The sequence below is a fragment of the Gallus gallus genome, chromosome 2 (genome assembly GCF_016699485.2).
Source record: "Gallus gallus isolate bGalGal1 chromosome 2, bGalGal1.mat.broiler.GRCg7b, whole genome shotgun sequence".
In the NCBI taxonomy this organism is placed as follows: Eukaryota; Metazoa; Chordata; class Aves; order Galliformes; family Phasianidae; genus Gallus; species Gallus gallus.
The window spans coordinates 79399277-79418358 of NC_052533.1; the positions used below are offsets into that span (position 1 = coordinate 79399277).

At 41.3% G+C, this 19082-nt stretch overlaps 2 protein-coding genes across 5 annotated transcripts in view; one reads left to right on the forward strand and one right to left on the reverse strand.

Annotated features, from left to right (window-relative positions):
* Positions 1-12641, reverse strand: part of SRD5A1 (steroid-5-alpha-reductase, alpha polypeptide 1 (3-oxo-5 alpha-steroid delta 4-dehydrogenase alpha 1)) — a 16642-nt gene extending 4001 nt beyond the window's left edge. The window contains exons 1-5 of one of the 4 annotated variants that reach the window (XM_046931053.1): positions 11891-12457; positions 9856-10022; positions 8494-8564; positions 2510-2611; positions 806-956 (exon numbers count right to left, since the gene is read on the reverse strand). In XM_046931053.1, the coding sequence (XP_046787009.1) occupies positions 806-956; positions 2510-2611; positions 8494-8564; positions 9856-10022; positions 11891-12442 (1043 nt within the window). In that variant the 5' untranslated portion in view covers positions 12443-12457. Of the gene's footprint in view, positions 1-805; positions 957-2509; positions 2612-8493; positions 8565-9855; positions 10023-11890 lie in introns of all 4 variants that reach the window. The other 3 variants (XM_004935131.4, XM_040695478.1, XM_046931054.1) reach the window with 3 other exon arrangements.
* Positions 12514-19082, forward strand: part of NSUN2 (NOP2/Sun RNA methyltransferase family member 2) — a 16511-nt gene continuing 9942 nt past the window's right edge. The window contains exons 1-9 of the mRNA NM_001031004.2: positions 12514-12729; positions 12798-12955; positions 13037-13141; positions 13245-13350; positions 14274-14345; positions 15179-15263; positions 16036-16228; positions 16579-16653; positions 17775-17905. Of these exons, the coding sequence (NP_001026175.2) occupies positions 12640-12729; positions 12798-12955; positions 13037-13141; positions 13245-13350; positions 14274-14345; positions 15179-15263; positions 16036-16228; positions 16579-16653; positions 17775-17905 (1015 nt within the window). The 5' untranslated portion in view covers positions 12514-12639. The remainder of the gene's footprint in view (positions 12730-12797; positions 12956-13036; positions 13142-13244; positions 13351-14273; positions 14346-15178; positions 15264-16035; positions 16229-16578; positions 16654-17774; positions 17906-19082) is intronic.

Consider the following 19082-nt stretch of genomic DNA (forward strand, 5'->3'; position numbering starts at 1 on the left):
CTTGCAGTGGCAATAGCTAGCTGCATACCAAAGTGCTTTAACATGTATAGAGCCCCAGGTTAAGGAGAGTGCTTATTCACCACTATTCAGCAGTCAATAAACCATATCTAGATTACCGCATCCAATTTTGGGCTTTCAGTATGCCCAAAAACTCAGGAAGAGTTCAGAAGATGGTCATTTAGACAGCTGTGTAGCTGGAACATACAATACACAAGGAAGGGTTGAATTAACTAGATTTGCTCAACTTGGAGAAAAGAAGTTTAAGTGGGGCATTTAATTGTAGTCACCCACTATCCACGCAGATATTAGAGAGAAGACAGAGCTATATCCCTCTTGGAGGTGTGCAGAAAATGGTCAAAAGGTGGGGATAAAAGGTGCACCACAGAAAATTCCAGCCAGACATGAGGAAAAAGAATTATCCCCTACGTGAGTGGCAAAGCACTCAAACAAGATATTTTTCCTCAGAGGTGCTGGAATCTTTGTCCTCAGAGGGACTCTGAACTCAAATGTATGAAGCCCTTGGCAACCTGGTATAGCAGTGAGGTTATCAGCAGGTTTTTGTAGATACAGAATGAACTACGTTCAATTAATGAATAGCCATTATGTTGACCACCTCACTGTATGTTGTGTGCTTATGCTTAACTACCCTACTGAAATCTTGTCATGTTTAACGCTGCTCAGAGTATTCTCTCATTCTCCACAGCAGTAACAGCTTCTCACTAGACTTGTTCTGCAACATCTCTGTGACATAATTTATGAAATGGAAATGAAGTGTGGTATAGAGCCAACAGAAATTTTAACTTACTGGTGGTGTTGCTTTGCCCTTGAACCCAAAATGAAAAGTGTACACAGTGCAAATGCAAGGCTTTCAGTAGTGCAGCAGGCAAGGGCAAATCCAAACCATTCCAGGATCTCTCCAAAGAAGTTGGCTCCGCTGACATATTCAAACATTCCTCCTAAAGGCAGAAAGGGTAGGATTACTTTAAAAGCACCTTAATCAAGGAGATCTTTGATAGCATTTTTATCGCAAGTCTAAGACCACCTATATCATCAGTGTCTCTTCACATATTTTTTAAAGCAGTAAAAACAGTGTTTTGAAGTTCAGGCCATACTATGTAGGATTGCTTCAGGCTTCATTCTTATCCAGCTCCATTTATCCTTTAGAAATCGCAGGGGAAAAAAAAAAGCCAACAAAGCCAATATACTTAGTAACAGAAGTGATTTCATGCCTTCGTAAATAGTTACTTCACAGTAATATCAAGCTGACACTGACCATGAACTGCACTTTTTTTTTTAATAAACAAAAATAAAAAGTAATCCCTTTTAAATAGTCTCATAAAACATTCCTATGGTTTGTTAGCATACAATACTTCAATAAATTGGAGAAATGAAGCATCTCAGGTAAATGATGAAAAATATTATTCAAAATTCAAGTTGCAAATGTATCCTCCAGCTTAAGATGTGTTGCCCTTTTGTTCTTGTGTCCTGACACGCCTAGAAAAAGATCTTAACTACAAGTACTTCAACACTGACCTTCACAAAATAAAAATTATCATTTTGTGTTAAGTATATTTTACAGCCAATTAGGCATAAACAATCAGTACTCACCCAATGGGAGTGTTATACAGTAAGAACTTTCACCCTAATTCCAAAGTTAGAGTACAAACCGACATCACAGTAAGCACTGTGCCAATGGGACCAAACAAGCAAATATTTGCCAACTGTAATAAAGGACATGTTTTGAACTTGCTTTAACTACTTTGCATTTGTGACAAAATAGAAGCAGAATTCCAGCGCTTAATTTGGATAAGTAATATCAAAAAACCAACTTCTCTTGATCAAGCAGCAAAGAGCATCTTATTTCCTTCTGAATATTCCACAGCATGGTAGTATTCATTTGCGACAGATGCAAATCCAAGTGTTCATGTAAAGATAAAGTTATCTTCTTGGTGGAAAAAATAATATGAGCTCTAAGAAACCATTTCCTAAGGTAGACAGACTGCTATTACAAGTTTCCTCTCAGATCATAAATTATTACCTCTAAAAAGATAATGCCGAGCTTTAGAAGGTCACATTTACAGATTGGAATATCTATTTATGTTAGAAGACACTTCTTGAGGTCACCTAGTGCAACTCCACCCTGCTCAAGCAGGGTCAGCTAGAGCTGGAAGCCCAGAAAAACGTGCAGTCAGGTTTTCAGCATCTCCAAAGATGGAAACTGCACAGTCTCTCTGGGCAATCTGCTCTATAGTCTTTGGCCACTCTCACATTTAGAAATAAATAGAATTGTGTGTTCACATAGGATTTCATGTGCTTCAATCTGTGTCTGTTGCCTTTTTGCCTGTCAGCAGGCACTACAAAGAAGAAGCCAGCTCCTTTATCTTCACAGCCTCTCATCAGGTATTTACATACGTTGATAAGACTCTCATAAGTATTTTCTTCTCCTGGTTGAATAGCCCCAGTACTCCTCATGAAAAATGCTTCTTTTGCTATATAGATTATTTATTACCTCTTGGTATTTTGTAACCAGTTTCTCCAGGTTTTCTCAGATTTCTAAGGATATGATCAGAATGAATATTGATTGCCATGCCGATCAGCCACCCCATGAAACCTGAAAAGAAATAGTCAAAATATTAGTCTATAGTACACTGAGTGAAATAATCAGAAAAAGTAATAGATAACATATTAGGCATGTTATCTCAAAGCAGTAGTAGTATAGTAGTAGTTTAGTAACGTAAAGTACTGTAAGTGGTTTGAGTGACTCTACGGACAATCCCAATCTCACAATGATCTCTTGGGTAAATAAGGCTCATAGTAATCAACCAATCTCTTGACCAAACACTATTTTAGGTATACAGTGTTATTTTTGGGTTGCTAGACAAATATAAGCACCTATTTACGTGTATGTGTGCATACATACACATATGTATTATGTATATCTTTTAACTTCAGTATAGAAAATCAAACACACCAAATTTTTAAATAACGTGGAAAACTGGTCATTCTCATTCCTAGTAAAATGACACACCTCAGATTTCTTTTTAAATGACAGTATGCCAAAGTTCCTGCAGCAGACTGTTTTGTAATTAATAGGAATGAAAAAATACAGTAGATTCTGGTGGAAGACTAACAAAGATAATGCCATCACATTCCCAGAAGTTTAGGGTAGGGACTTGCTAAACCTAGTCTTGCTGAGCATTAACAAACACTGAGCTTAAAATTATTCACCAAATAAGATGCAAAAAAAAACCAAAAACAAAAAAACAACCCATGTACTTTAAGGTTATGGAAGAATTTCTGCCATACTTTCTCAAATTCAGTACCAGGTTGTAATAGATTTCTTTCTGTAATCTAAACCAGAAATTTATTTTAAGATAACGGCAACAGAGAATGAATGCTAAGACCCAACCTGCATAAAGCTGTGGGCAGTTTTAGGCACCACAGTTATAGGAAGGACATAAAGCTATCAGAGAGCATTCAAAGGAGGGCTACAGAGATGGGGAGGTGTATGAGGATCAGCTGAGGTCCCTTGCTTTTTTTTTTTTTTTTTTTTTTTTTTTTTTAACAGGCCAGAGAAGAGGAGGTTGAGGGAAGGCCTCATGGAGGCCTACAGCTTCCTCAGGTTCTTCACCAGAAAGTGATTGGGCACTGGAACGAGCTCGCCAGAGCACTAGTCACAGCCCCATGCTGCTGGAGTCGAGAACTATTTATTAGACAATGCTCCCAGACACAGGTTTTGGCTTTTAGGTGATCCCATGCGGAACACACAGTTGGACTCAATGGTCATTGCAGGGCCCTTCCAACTCAGGATATTCTGTGACTTACTGTGAATGTGAAATAAAAAGCTGAGAGAGGCAGACAAAGGGAGCAAAATTCTCTACAGATTTGATAATTCTACAGCTGAATACTGCTCACATTCAGTGATCCACAGAACAAAGATTTCAGTCGCTTGTTGCTTTATTTGTGATCTAGCTTCTACTATACACAAGACAGAAAAACAGGAAAAAGCATGCTTAGGTTAGCACTTAATTGGGATTTTTTTTTTTTCTCCTCATACTTGACTTGCCTTGAGTGTGTGTTTAGTGATACTAGCAAAAGGGATAAAGAAGATAGTTGGTATACAGTTAAAAAAAAATGCATTAACCTAATTACAAGGTTATGTTAAACAGCTCTAAGTTTCTTGGGAGTTCAGCCATCCGAACAGAAACTAACTGAGGAGTCTGACAGGCTTGTCATAAAGAAAAAGAAAACCAAGCACAGCATCATCTTACATTAGTCAATGTGTATAATTGCAGGGGGAAAAAAAACACCTTTATTTATTTTTTAAAGTTGTTAGTGTGTCAATCTTATCAGCGCATCTGGTCTGATAAATGAATTAATTAATAAATTAATTAATGAGGGCAAACACTAGCCTTCAGATGCTTCACACAGCTGCTGGAATCCATTTTGCAAGATCAAAGACCATTTGTATGTGCTTGCTTTATGCACATGCCATTCATTAAAAGATCCGACAACATTTTAATTCAACAACAGTAATTAACAGGCTGCTATCACTGAAGCTACCGGGGAACAGAAGCTGTTAGCAGCTTTCTAAGGAATACACTGTTTCTGCATAGTTTCATTTGTAACTACAAATGCTGCAAACCTTTTGAAAGCCAGCTTGAAACAAGCACCCCTTAACATTGTTTGAAATACTTGCCAAATGAGATGTATCCTATTCCAGTTCTAACTTACCAACAGGCCTATGAAGTCCAGTGAGAACAATTCTGAGGAACTATCCATCTATACCTTGCATTGAAGGGAAAGGAAACACCTACAGTCAGACCAGACCTTTCCATACAGTATCTAAACAAAGTTCTGGGAAAAGTTACATTCTAATCATCTTAGTGATAGCACAATGGACTTCGTATTAACCACAAAGGTTACTTCTTTGCCAGCCTTAGCTGCAAACAGGCATCAATCAACTTGTCTTTATTAACTGAAAGTACAGAACCATTCCTCCTGTTACTTTGTGGAGCATAGTTGCCAGTAAGGGGCAAGAATGCTGATCCCTCAGATTCAGAACTTGCAGCAACTGGTGCAAGAACATTCTATTGTCCTCTACAGAGAAACACTTTGAGAAAACCCATAAAACTCTAGGCTTGCTGCACCCTATTTACTGTTATCTTGTGTCATGCAGCAGGATGGTTTAAACACTTACTCTAAGTTTTCATAGAAATAAAAACTATAGTGCTGAGGTGATAGTATTCTGCATTCCCAGGTTTTGTTGCAATACAGCACACGATACATAAAAAAAAAAAAAAAATCTAGGATTGAAATGTACTGTTTTCAACCTTTCCATTTGCATCTCTGGCTACATGCCATCCTTCTTGGAAAAGAATGTTCCTTGCTGCTGGGAATAAACAAGATTCAAGTTTTTCCACACAAGCCAACTGCATTGAACCCACCTCCAAAAATGTTGAATTTTATTTGGACGAAGCAAAAGGGCTGCTCTGAAAGCAATGCCTTTTTATTATGTTGGCTCATGACATCAAAGACAGATGTTGGTGGCATGGCAGTAGAGGCTGAACCTTTCCATCAATATTCCATTACAGGTTGTTGTCGTGCAACAGGGCAGCAGAGGGGCAGTCTGACAGAAAGGTGTCTGACATAGGAGTGCGTATGGAGCAAAAGTTTGTCAATTAATTCCTCCGTGCAGAAAAAATTGCACCCACTGATATTCATCTGCACTTGCTGAATGTTCGCAGAGACCAAACAGTGGATGTGTTCACAGTGAGGGATGGGTGGTGCATTTCAGCAGGGGTGACAGCAGATTACCTCTGCTGTGGTAGACTGTTATAAGCATGGCATGCAGGCTCTTGTTCAACAAGATGGCAAAAAAAATGCACAGCTATTCATTCAATACACAGAAAACCAGTAGAATCTCTGTTAGCTGTTTGATTGCCAGCTTTCTTTTCCATTGTCAGTGACGTCCAAAGGCACCTAGCTGCCCACTTCCACGTGGAGTAGGAAGAAGGATACAACTGCTCTACAGAGAAACTCAAGTTGCTGTGTGAAAGTCCTTTCCATACTTACCTTGATAAGTTTAAAGTGTTGATTGATTGGCTTGCAGGTTACAGGCTGCTTACGCTACAAGCAGAATGTAGACCCGTAAACAAGCACATGTCCTACTCATAGCACGGAGCAGGAACTTTCCATTAGTAATCAAGCTATGTAAATGCTATACATCTTATACTTAAATTTATCATAACCCTTTCAACTGTGAATTCAACATAATTATTTAAGATAGATTAGATGCTGATATACTAGATCAACATGAGGAATTCACAGATGAATTCAAATATCAGCAAGATTCAAAAGTACGGAGCAACTCAAATGCTACTCAAATGTTTTGAGGTAAGTACATACCTAGAAAAATAAGGGATGTAATTTGTACTATTAGATAAGCATATCATTATTTCTATCCATACAGTAATTTGAAATTAATTTTCTTGAATAGCAGACAAATTAATTCTACTCAAGAATAAAAAATATTTCTACCAATACAATCCAGTATTAAGACAAACAAAAACAAACAAACAAACAAACAAAAAAACCTGATACTGAAAGTTATCATCAGTTCTCTGAAGAGAAAGTTGGAGATCCTTTAAATTTTTCTGAAATGCAACTATAATTCTGAGAATGCTGCCTTTTGGGAGCACTGTACTTCACTGTCCATATTTTCATGTTCTCATTATGGCTGAATCTCAAGACTCCACTCTACAAAATTAAGAGCTGGAGATATAGCATGATCTGCATGACTTGGCTTCTGCCCAAGGTAAGTCTTGATAGGTAAACAGGAAGGAGTCAGTGTACATCAGTAGGTTGTCAGATACACAGGATACACCATGAAATACAGATGACCTCTCAAGAGACATGATGCAAGAATTGGAGTTGGACTTGATGATCCTTATGGGTCCCTTCCAACTCAGGATATTCTATGATTCAAGAGGGTTTTTTTCATCCATCAGTATTAAATCTGGAAATTAAGGCTTCATGTAATACTAAAACACTTGCATAAGGAGGACAGTTTCCTGTTTAGTATGTGTTCATTGCTCTTGTTTTTCCAATCACCCCTGCCCACATAGGATCTATCTTCCAAAAAATGTACTCCTGCTCTGCAGGCTATTTCAGTATGACAACATGATAAGTGCCTTCTGACTCACCTCCCCATTCCAGGTTTCAAGAATATGTAAAGCAAGTTGTGGCATAGACACAACAGCTAGGCCAGCTCCCATGGATCCAGATAAGGGCATTGCCCGTGCTCTTTCCATGGCTACTCTGCGTACAGAGCAGAGTAGGAACACATTGCCTGACTGACAGGGTTAGCCGTCAACATTAGAAAGCAATTGGTCTTGCTGCATACTGACACACTGCTGTTTTTGCTCCTCATATAACCTCATATAAGATTTAAGAAATAGCTTATTAACCCTTATTTTTTCAAATGTTATTTTCCAGTCTTTTTTTTTTTTTTTTTTTTTTGGTCATTTTAACGACAGGCTTAAACATACTGCCAGATGTTTTTGACAAATTTTAGTAGCCAAATTGTTCAGAGTATCCAGTGTTCAACAAAGCACTTCTGCACTTCATTGACCAAAACTACAAGAATGGACGGTAGATATTTGAAGGCTGCTATTTCATGTTCATCCCACCTAGATATTTTAAACATCGACTAAGTGCCAATTAAAAAAAAAACAACAAAAAAAAACACAACTGTAACCCATAATCCTTGTTACAGAAGTAAGAGAAATGAATCTTTAGCTCTGCTGTTTCAGACCCGTACCAAATTTCATCCAAAGATTTGTCACAGTAAGTCTTAAAAAAAGCTACTGTGTGATAGCACTACAATGAAATGCAAAGCATATCAAAAATATCCACTTCCCCCTCATCCTCCCCCTTTTCAGGGTAGCCTTCTAAAGCAATATTTTTGACTTAAAAGGTGTCCTTGTAGCCATTAAAGCAACACTTCTTATGACTAGCAGTACAGGAAATACATATAAAAATATATTCTAAACTAGTACTACTTGCAAACAAAATTCATATGAGAAAATGTTCACAACTGAAGGCAGTTGAACCTAAATATTATCATTTATTAACTTGCATCTTTCAGAAATCTTTGAAAAAAGAGCATTCAAAAAAGCAAAACCAAAAGCAGAATGAAAAAACAAGCAAGGAAGATCAAACAAGGCTTATCACATAGCACTTAAAAAGATCTTGCAGTAAGGAGGCATTAATTTATGCTTCATGACTCATGTTTACAACACTGCATTGAGATCATCTTTTGATTAAGGTACTGGATTAGAATACCGGAAGCTGAAGTTTTATATTACACTTGTGTTTACCAGTTTTGATCAGCTGATCTTATGATCCTTTTTTTTGTTGGAACCAAATGTAAGGAGACTGAAGTTTCAGAAGTACTGAGAGAGTTTCAGATATACCCATCCAGCTGCCTACCTTCCTCTGAAGTTATTCCCTTGTACCTCACATTCTCCATTTTTAGGGCACATACAGTACTTCTTCCTAATCTTCATAAGATGAAGAAATTTAAATAGATTAATCTCGGTCATTAAGCATTTAGCACAGTGATCCTCTGTTGCCATCCACAATAACACTGCAGTAAAGGCCAAACTTCCTTATTCTTGCTGTACAAGGAATGAGAAATCTGTGAGAAACACTAACTTGCTATGACTCTAGAAAAGAAAATATTCTGGCTTATCTTCAGACCATAGAGACACTTCTTTAAAGACTACCTTGGAAAATGGTATTATTTTTGACAGTAGGTAAAAGTAGATGCTTAGGAAACAAAAAATAAGGCAAGGAATACTGCAAGCAAACAGAATCACAGAAAGGCTTAGGTTGGAAGGGGCCTCAAGGATCATCAAGCTCCAACCCCCTGCCGCATGCAGGGCCACCAACCTCCACATGTAATATTTGGCCAGGCTGCCCAGGGCCCCATCCAACCTGGCCTTGAACACTTCTAGGGACAGGGCATCAACAACCTCTCTGGGCAGCCTGTGCCAGCACCTCACTGCTCTCTTGGTAAAGAAATTCCCCTCAATATCCAACCTAAATCTTCCCTCCTTCAACATAAAACCATTTCTCCTTGTCCTGCCATTGTCTACCCTTGTAAAGAGTTGACTCCCCTCCTGTTTGTAGGCTCCCTTTAGGTACTGGAAGGCTGCAATGAGGTCATCTTACTCTTTTAATTACACGCTTGGCTCCAAGAGTAACTATAACCTCACCTCCTCATAGGGCTGAATGATCAACCCCATCAACTTACCCTTGTGGGGCAGTCTTGCTCTTTGACAAAGTACATCCGTATTATGACAAGCTCTTTTAACATTAAAAGTGGTATGCTGCTATTCATCAACTGCCTTAACTCCATGAATTTGTTTTGCTCAACCATGTACAAACCTTCAAATATCTATGACATCAAGAAACAAGGAATTTTAGTTTAATCAGCATGTTATGTGAAAAACCTCTGATTTGTTCTAAACCCATAAGCTGCAAGTTCCACTGACAGCCTCAATACCGAAACAACATATTCTTAATCACTTTGGTGTTCAAGAACAAAGAACGCTCACCAAGTGCTGACACTGGATAAAAAATTCTCACTTCACAGCTATAAAAAAAATAAACACATTAAAAAGCTTCCAGCTATACTACTGCAAACAAGATAACTAAGCTTATTTAGAATGCTGTGAGAAAAATACTAAAATGTGATTGAAAATACTATAACATTAAATTAAAAATAAAACCTGTGAAGATAAAGGAAAATTTCTACTCCTAGTGTTCTCATAGGATATTTGAACTCACCTGCAATGAAACAAGGATGCTTTAACCAGTCTGAAGGGTACTCTGCATAGGTGCTTAAGCTTCGGCCTTGCAAGTATCCATTGTATATACAGAAGAGAAGTGCTAGTAGGAAGGTGAAAAATGGTGTCGGCTTTCCTTGCCGGATCAGAAAAGGAAATATGAGTGCCCTATAATGAACAAGGAAAGAAAATCCGTTGCATAAATAAAGGATGCTTTCAGTATCCAGACATGCAATCCACAAACCATATCTTGCTTGCCGAATTCTCAGCAGTCTTTGATCCCAGTTCAGATGAAAAGTTACACTTGCTTTAACACCTAAATATTCAATTTGTTGTCTAACAAGAGTTAAGAGATTGGTCCTCCCCCGACAGTTTACAGCAGAAATTTAGAGCTTCATATCCAAACATACTCTGATTGGAGTGGTAAAGACAACTGATGTTAAACACAACATAATGTTCTCCTCCTTTGTTCCTCAATCCTAACTGGTATAATCAAGCATTCTGAAATGAACCCGGTCTCATAAACCCTACACACAAAGCTTATCAGGATTTTCAGGTGACAACATCAACTTGAAAGGCACTGTGGTAGATAATAATTTACCTAACCAAGATACCTTGCAACAAACAGTTCTGTCATCCTTACCTGTATGGAATAAGGCACCATACAGTGAGTAAGATACTAAGAAAATGAACAAGTGCATTAGAAACTGCTGAGCTGAAACTCCGGAACAAATCAAAACAATAATTATAGCTAGACCAGACAACACACCAACAAGCATAGGGATACACCTGTGTAGTTTTACACCTTGTAAGCACTTCCGCAGGGAAGCTAGAGCACAGGACAACTGGTGAATCACCCGCTTAGCTTCTCAGGCTATACTGTTGCTTCATCGTTAAACTTGATAACCCAGCAGATGTTTTGACAACTTCTCTATCTACACGGCCTATGAAACCAATCGCAAGAAATTGGATTTTCAAGCGTGGAATATTCATGGTTTTGAAAGAAAAGATTAAGAGAATCCCCTTGAAAGTACCTTAATAGAGCTCTGTTGCCTCCTAGCTCTAGAAGTCACTTAAAACATATTAATTGCTTCACTTTGACAATCTCTGTCTGCCCCAGGAAAACTCTTGCAGAAATGACAAATCCACAGCTGCCATTCCATTCGGGCAAGAAAACCCAATGGCTTTTCCTGGAGGATTAAATGAGCAAACTCCAGACGAGAAAAGCAAGTGAACGTTTACATGCTCTAGCCCATACGAGCCAACTCCTGATCACATATTGATTTAATTGGGATCTATAACGATACAGAACCGGGATTACAGAAATATGAATGTTCTTCGGGTGTCTGCCAGCTATTCAGGGACTGCTGTCTCAAAGCATCAGTAGAGTCACAGACATTAAGGCTGAAAAAGCCCACTGAGGTCATCCAGTCCAACTGCCAGCCCATCCCCACCATGCCCATTAACCATATCCTCAGTGCCACATCCACACATTCCTTCAACACCTCCAGAGACGGTGACCCCTCCACCTCCCTGTGCAGCCACTGCCTCACTGCTCTTTCTGAGAGAAATTTTCCCTAACAACCAACCTGAACCTCCCCTGCTGCAACTTGAGGCCATTCCCTCTCATCCTATCGCTAGTTGCTTACAGAAGAAGCAAAACTCTAGTGGTTTGAACGGTAAAGCATAACAAATTAATTAACTAACAGGAGTATTCTAAGCCTACTCCACTACAGCAATCCGAAGCTGATGAGAGCTATATTCCAGCATACCACCATCTGCAAAACAGCCCCACCAGCATTGCACAATCAGACAAACGACACTGCCACACAACATCTGCTTAAGCCTTTACCTACTGTTTCCAGCTCTCCCATTCCAGAGCCATTCATGCTTTTATGAAGGGAGTGGAGGCACAGTACCGTTCGCAGAGCCACCAGGTCAACCCCACGGCACGTCTCAAGCTCTCAGCGCCGGGCAAACTGCCAGCTCACCACAGCAGCCCGGGCTCTGAGCAGCACTGCGCTGAAAGCCCTCACCGTATTGCTGCCCCGTTCCGTACCGCCGAGATCCGATAGCGCGCAGCACCCCGGAGAGCCGCCCTGACCGCCCGCACCTGTGCACGTAGTGCAGGATGAAGCAGCCCAGCAGGACGGCGTTGGGCAGCCGCCAGACGGGGATGCAGGCGGCCAGCGCGAGCGGGACGAGGAGCGCGGGCAGCTCCTGCAGCAGCCAAGCTGGCCGGGCGGGCAGGAGCCAACCGAAGCGCCGCGACGAGTAGCGGCCGTAGGGCATGGGGATGAATCGCAGCAGCAGCGCCGAGACAGCGCCCAGCGCCACCAGCCCGTAGGAGAGCAGCTCCAGCAGGCGCTGCTCCCGCGGGCCCGCTGCCCGCTGCCAGAAGGCGCAGAACCCGCCGCCACCTGCCATGCCGCGCTGCGCCCAACAGAGCCGAGACGCCCTGAGACGCCTCCATCCGTCAGGTATCTCGCGGCACGCCCGCCGACGTCGCGGACCAATCGGCGCAGGGGGGCGGAGCCTACCGCCTCCCGCCGGCCGCGGGTTGGTGGAGGTGCCGGGGTCAACGGCATGGTGGTTCCATGAACGGAAATGGGCCGGCGGTAGCGCAGCCCGGAAGGAGCGGCGGGGGTGGAGTCCGCGCATGCGCGCTGCTCGCGGGCGCGCGTGGACGTGAGGCGCGTGGCGCGCTCGCTGCCCCACAGACTCGTCGCTGAGAGAGACCGGAGCTGCTGCTCCGACGGCGGGGGTCGGCAGGCGCCTGCTCGCCATGGGCCGCCGGGCGCGGGATCGCCGGCGGCAACTGCAACCGCAGCAGCGCCGGGAGCGGAGCGGCGGCGGCGGCGGCGACGACCAAGCGGTGAGAGGCGGGGCGGGAGCGGAACGGGCCGCGGCGGGGCCGGCGCGCTGACAGGCCGCGCGTTGCAGGGCTGGGCCGGCGGCTACCCCGAGATCGTGAAGGAGAACGAGCTGTTCGAGCGGTACTACCGGGAGCAGCGGATCGTGCCCGACGGCGAGTGGGATGCCTTCATGGCGGCGCTGCGGGAGCCGCTGCCCGCCACGCTGCGCATCACCGGCTATAAGAGGTGAGCGGGGCCGAGGGGACGGCCGGGTTGCGGCGGGCCGCGCCGGGAGCGGCCTCTGAGGCAGCGCGCCGTGCCTTGCAGCCACGCCAGGGAGATCCTGCACTGCCTGAAGGAGAAGTACTTCCGGGAGCTGCAGCACCTGGAGGTCGACGGACAGAAGGTGGAAATGCCACAGGCGCTGAGCTGGTAAGCCTGCTGCTGGGGCAAGGCACCCTGCAGGCCCTCTGCATCCACTGTGCCAGGCTGGTCTGCACCCTTTTGCCTTTGGCTTTCCCCTTTCCTCCTGCAGGTATCCGGAGGAGTTAGCGTGGCACACCAACCTGAGTAGGAAAATCTTGCGTAAGTCACCGCAGCTGGAGAGGTTTCATCAGTTTCTGGTTAGCGAGACGGAGTGTGTAAGTTCAGATCTTGGTACTTCTTTTGCACTCCGGGCACAATTTTATTTCAGTGCAGTGTCAGAAATTGCGACGGTACCCATCAGAAACTGACTAGCTCAGGAAGAATGGGATTTTTTGTTGCTGTTGACTGTGATTCATCCTGTACCTTTACTATATAACTGCAATTATGAATGTTTCTCCTGAACTAGCAACCATTTTGTTGGCTAGGAAATGTGGAAACGCATGTCTCTGAAATAATACCTTCGTTTGAGTGAGAAGGGACCCTAAAATGTCATCTAGTCCAACTCCCCTGCAATAAACAGGGACACCTACAGCTAGATCAGATTGCTCAGGGCCCTGTCCAGCCTGACCTTGAATGCCTTCCAGAAAGGAGCTTCAGCCACCTCTCTGGGAAACCGGTTCTATTGCCTCACCTCTTTATATCCAATCAAATTCTCCCATCTTCCAGTTTGAAATCATTTCTTTTTGTTCTGTCCCAACAGAACGTGCTAAAGAGTCTGTCCCCTTCTTATGGCTACCCCTTAGATACTGAGAGACTTCCCCAGAGCCTTTTCCAAGGTGAACAGCACCAGCATATAACTAGTACTTGTTAAAAAGACAGGTGTTTGAGTGTGGTAAAAGCTGTGTGTATATTACAAAAAGTTCCCTTTAGTAATGGACGTTTCTCTCTTGGTTGAAGTCAATTTCTGATTTCATCTGAGCAGAAATTAGATCCATAGAAGTAATGAAGGTGGAGTAAATCTGAAATTCTCAGAAACATCGTCTTGATGAGATACTATTTATGTGCTAACAAAACTTAACCCTAAGTTTGTAACTGAGTTTTTGACTGTTTCATTATTTTCATTCACAGAGCTTTTAAAAATCTTTTTCAAAGAAAAAGCTTTCTCTTGTCTAATGATTTTATTTTTTCTCCTTTTAAGGGAAACATCAGTCGTCAGGAGGCTGTTAGTATGATCCCACCTCTGCTGCTTAATGTTAACCCTGATCACAAGGTAACTAAAAAACACAGTGTGGTGTCTTCATAGAATATTGCTTCATCAGCTGGAAACTACAATGGCAGTGCTGATGTTCTGTGCTAGCATGTTTTGTGTGTTCTCAATGGAGTCTGCAGCATAGGTTGGTGGGGACCCTAAAGATCTAGTTCCAACCTCCCTGCTTTGGTGAGGGTTTCCAACCTCAAAATCAGGCTGCCCAGGGTCCTGTCCAGCCTGGACTTGAATGCCTTTAGGGATGGAGCATTTGCAGCCTCTCGGGGCAACCTATGCCAGTGCCTCACTGCCCTCTGCGTAAAGAATTTACTTTTAACATTTAACCTAAATCTCCTCTATTTTAGTTAAAGGCCATTTCCCCCCCCCCATTTCCCCCTTGTCCTATCACTACCAGACCATGTAAAAAGTCAGTCCACCTTCTGCTTGTAAGCTTCCTCCAAGTACCAGAAGGCCTCTAGGTGGTCTCCCCACATCCTTCTTTTCTCCACTCTAAACAAGTCCAACTCCCTTAACCTTTCTTCATAGGAGAGGTTCTCCAGCCCTCTGATCGTCTTCGTGGCCCTCCTCAGGACCCACTCTAACAGCTATGAATGTGTTTACGTTTGTTTTAGCCCCTTGAGGTAAAACTGCATTCCCTGGTGAATTTAAAGAACAGAACTGTACTTCCTGTTGTTTGTTTTGTGTTCTTTTTTTTTCTTTCTTTTTTGACAATCAGTGTCCTCAGTGATCATAATTATTCTGTTTAAACAAGATCACAGTAAATTTTTCAAGTGCATAGCAGGTAGGGCTTCTTGGTTTTATTTATTTATTTATTTTTTAACCATCTGTGTTTGTAGATTCTAGATATGTGTGCTGCACCTGGATCTAAGACTGCACAACTCATTGAAATGTTGCATGCAGACATGAATGTTCCTTTTCCCAGTAAGTTTGGACAAACTATCAAAAACCTTTGGGACTTCAAATTTTCATATATTTTTTTTCTTGTAGATTACTTTTAATATCCCAGAAAGCAACTGCATTTACCTGCCTGCTGAATTCCATAGTTTGTTGAATTATATGAGATGGGAAGTACCTCTGTCTTGTCCTTGACACTTCTGTGGGCTTCTTTGGCTTGAAGGAGAGAGATGGATTGTATATCTTCACAGTCCAGACTGTAGTAGATGTGATCAGAGGTTAATTTTTATATATAAAAAGTGTATTTAGCAGGTGGTGTCCTATTAGCCTCTGTGTTTTAGTGGTTTCCTGCAAACACTTGGCTTAAGTTGCTTCAGGCTTAAACTTCCAAATACTTAAATTTAGTTAGATGCTCACAGAAAATACTATCCATAGAAATAGCGAGGTTGGGGGTGGGTTCTTTCTGCGTTGTACTTCTGATGTACAGAGGTGGTCTTCAGTGGCAGTGAAGGTTTTATCTCTGTTCCAAGGGTTTTACTCAGAGAATGAAAAGTGGAAGGACCTTCATCTGTGTCTTTTCAGCTGCATGGAAGTTAGAAATCTTGAGAGTATCTTGGTCATATTTATTAAACCCCACCACGTTTAATTTACATTCAGGAAGGTGTCCTCTGTTCATAAGTAGTTTCCTAAATAAAAATACCTGGTAAAAGATTTGCACAAATGTGAAGATGAGCAATAAGCTGTAAATTATTTAACTGTTAAATAGTAAAGTTTTTTTTCCACTGTTTTACATTTGCAGAGGGTTTTGTAATTGCTAATGATGTTGACAACAAGCGCTGCTACTTGCTGGTTCATCAGGCTAAAAGATTAAACAGTCCATGTATCATGGTGGTAAATCACGATGCCTCCAGTATCCCTAATCTACAAGTAGATGTGGATGGAAGAAAAGAGATACTCTTCTATGACAGGATTTTGTGTGATGTCCCCTGCAGGTATCTTGTGTGCCTCCATGTACTACAATTTTTGTGTTACTGAGCGTGTTATCCTGCATACTAACTTCCAAAAGGGCTGAATCTCTTAAACTGTCTTAGGTAAGGGAATACCAGATCAAGGAGACCTTTTTTCATTCCAAGTGATACTTTAAATTTGGTTAGCTCAAGTGTTAAAAATTTTCAACGTACATTTGGCATACTGAAAAACAGAGATAGTGTAGAAATGAAAGTACAGCATAAGGGAATTAGTTACCATAGAGAGGAGTGTTAACTTTTACAACTGTAAGTCCTTTGGATATGGAATGAATTTTACCCGCAAGTAACAAATGCCTGTTCAATCTCATTTCTAGTGGAGATGGAACCATGAGGAAAAACATTGATGTATGGAAGAAGTGGACAACACAAAACAGTTTGCAGCTCCATGGGTAAAAATGCTTATTGTACATCTATCTGTCTTTCATTTCTACTTCTCCTTTTCCCCCTTCTTTTTAGTACTTGCGTACATTTGTATGTTGATACATGACAAAGGATTTTTAATTTTTCTCAAATCAAGAGTTCATAAATTATTCTGAGGAAGTTTTAGTATTTCAAGTGTGAGGCCAACCTCCAGCCAAGTGTGTGAATCTAAACCTCTTGTATTTTTATGAGTATATGACATTCATATTCACTCGATTAATTTCGACAGTAGATAACAAAGTAGGGAACAGATCAGCTGAATGGCATTCATAATGTTTAGGCAGGTGAAATACTGTTAGAAAACAACTGACATAATGACAGAAGCTTGTAAAGTTTAATAGTAATGTTTTAAAGTCTTTTAAAATTTTAGAGCTCTTACATGGTTTCAGTTATCTAAGACTGACTCACGTTAATTGAAGGTGAGTACGGGTGCAAGGTAAAAAGCATTAATTAAAGGACAGTTGAAAAACTGAGATTATTTTATTTGTATTTGTTGCAAGCTGGGAGTGTGGTCAGAATGACTCAGGTGACCTGTGATGATGTGTTACTGCTTAGTAACTCATTTGCAATTACAGGGTTGGTTTTAGTTGTAAGTATGCAGCGAGGGCCATAAGGTAGTTATCCAGCTTAGTGATACTCTCCATTGAAGGCCAATATTACTTCAACTCTGTTGTCTGTGGTACATGAAACGGACAGATTATGCTTCATTTTAATTCTTGATTTCGGAGCAGATAAGGGCTTGGGTGGTTATTTTTCTAATGCTGTATGCTTTATAATAAACTTGATGGAGTACTCGATGGAACCGACAACAGAATGTCATGTTAAAGCTTACTATGCAGTAGTGCTAATGTTTGACCCAATCACTCTTTTAACAGGTGTAATTGTGAGTGTGTTTGCAGTATAGAGATAGCTGACATTTTAAACTGATTTTAGTTGGTGTGCTGGTGACAGCTGTTGAGCTTGGTATGTGCTGATTTTGTAGTCCATGGAGATCTGAGTGTCTGTTGTATAACTTCAACTGTGGCACATTTAGTGATAAATGTTTCTGGTTCTTGAATGATACCTCATTAGACCAAGGTTGTTCTTTTAGATTGCAGCTAAGGATTGCAACCCGTGGTGTTGAACAGCTGGCAGAAGGTGGGAGAATGGTATATTCTACGTGTTCGTTGAATCCTATCGAAAATGAAGCTGTGATTGCATCTCTGCTGGAAAAGAGTCAAGGTGAGATAACAGTAGGAAAAATGTTATTTTTTCAACTGGAAAAAAGATGTGGATGATAGTACTAGTAATAAGCTTAGTGTAGGTAATGTACTCCTAGTATGTAAAACAGCAGCATGTTTTTGGTGTTAAATTTCTTTAGGTTTGATATGAACAGTCTTCTTGAAAGAAGGTAAATCAGCTGCCAATATAAAACCTGAGGAAGTTTTTTAGTGATTAAAAAAGCAAAAACAACAGTGGCAGTCAGACTGCTACCTGTCTTCTATTAACTGATTCCGCTGGTTGGAGTTGTTGCCTAACATTCTTATTTCCTTGGGAAAGCACAACGTGGGGCCTCATTTTTGTAGTCCATAGGAGTAAAAACCCCAGACTCTCCTTAAGCAATTTGCTACCTTTAGCATCCTTTCTCTCACGTGTTAATGTGCTTGTAACTTCAGTGTCTTTAGGCTCATGTTTTTGTGCTGTGTTGGCATACAGATGAAGGCTCGATTGCATTGTTGTTAAGTCTCCATTGTTTGAAGTAATAAGTGGGGGACAAGTTGAGCTGCAGTGTGTTGGCTCATTGTAATGTTGTCCCACGTGTCTGATCTGCAGCTAAAGGACGCTTCTTTTTTTTTTTTGGAGTCCAAACTTCAAGTCATGGAGGCATCTAACTGGATTTCACATTCGTTTGTCAACAGTGTATTAAATTGAGCCATGTGCAGTGCAGAAACAACCGTTGTATAACTGGAGTTGAAATAGTTCAGGAAATAGAGTAGCCTGTTCTGTGTAATGTTTTATTTGTGCTAATCCCTGTACTGTCCTCAAAATATGTATGGAATTTCATTGTCTCTGAAACAGCTGTTTAGCTGAAATACATGGAGATAATTAGGAATTGTCTTTTGAGTAGAAATTAAATAGGCATTTTTATTTAAGGATAATTTCCTTGGATCTGTTTCCATGTGGCTTTTTGAGGACTGTGTCAGACAAGAGTAAAATGTTTCATAGTGACAAGATTGGAAAGTAGTAAGGACTCTTTTGGCTATGAACATAAACCGCTATGGAAATGGACAGAGGCCATCCATTGCAGTGTTTGAGGTGAACGTAATACTTGGAACTAAGGATCTTAACTGTGCTATTGCACTTTGGCATACAGATCTTCTATCTGCCCAGTACAGGTATTTTGAGGCTTATTTGGATC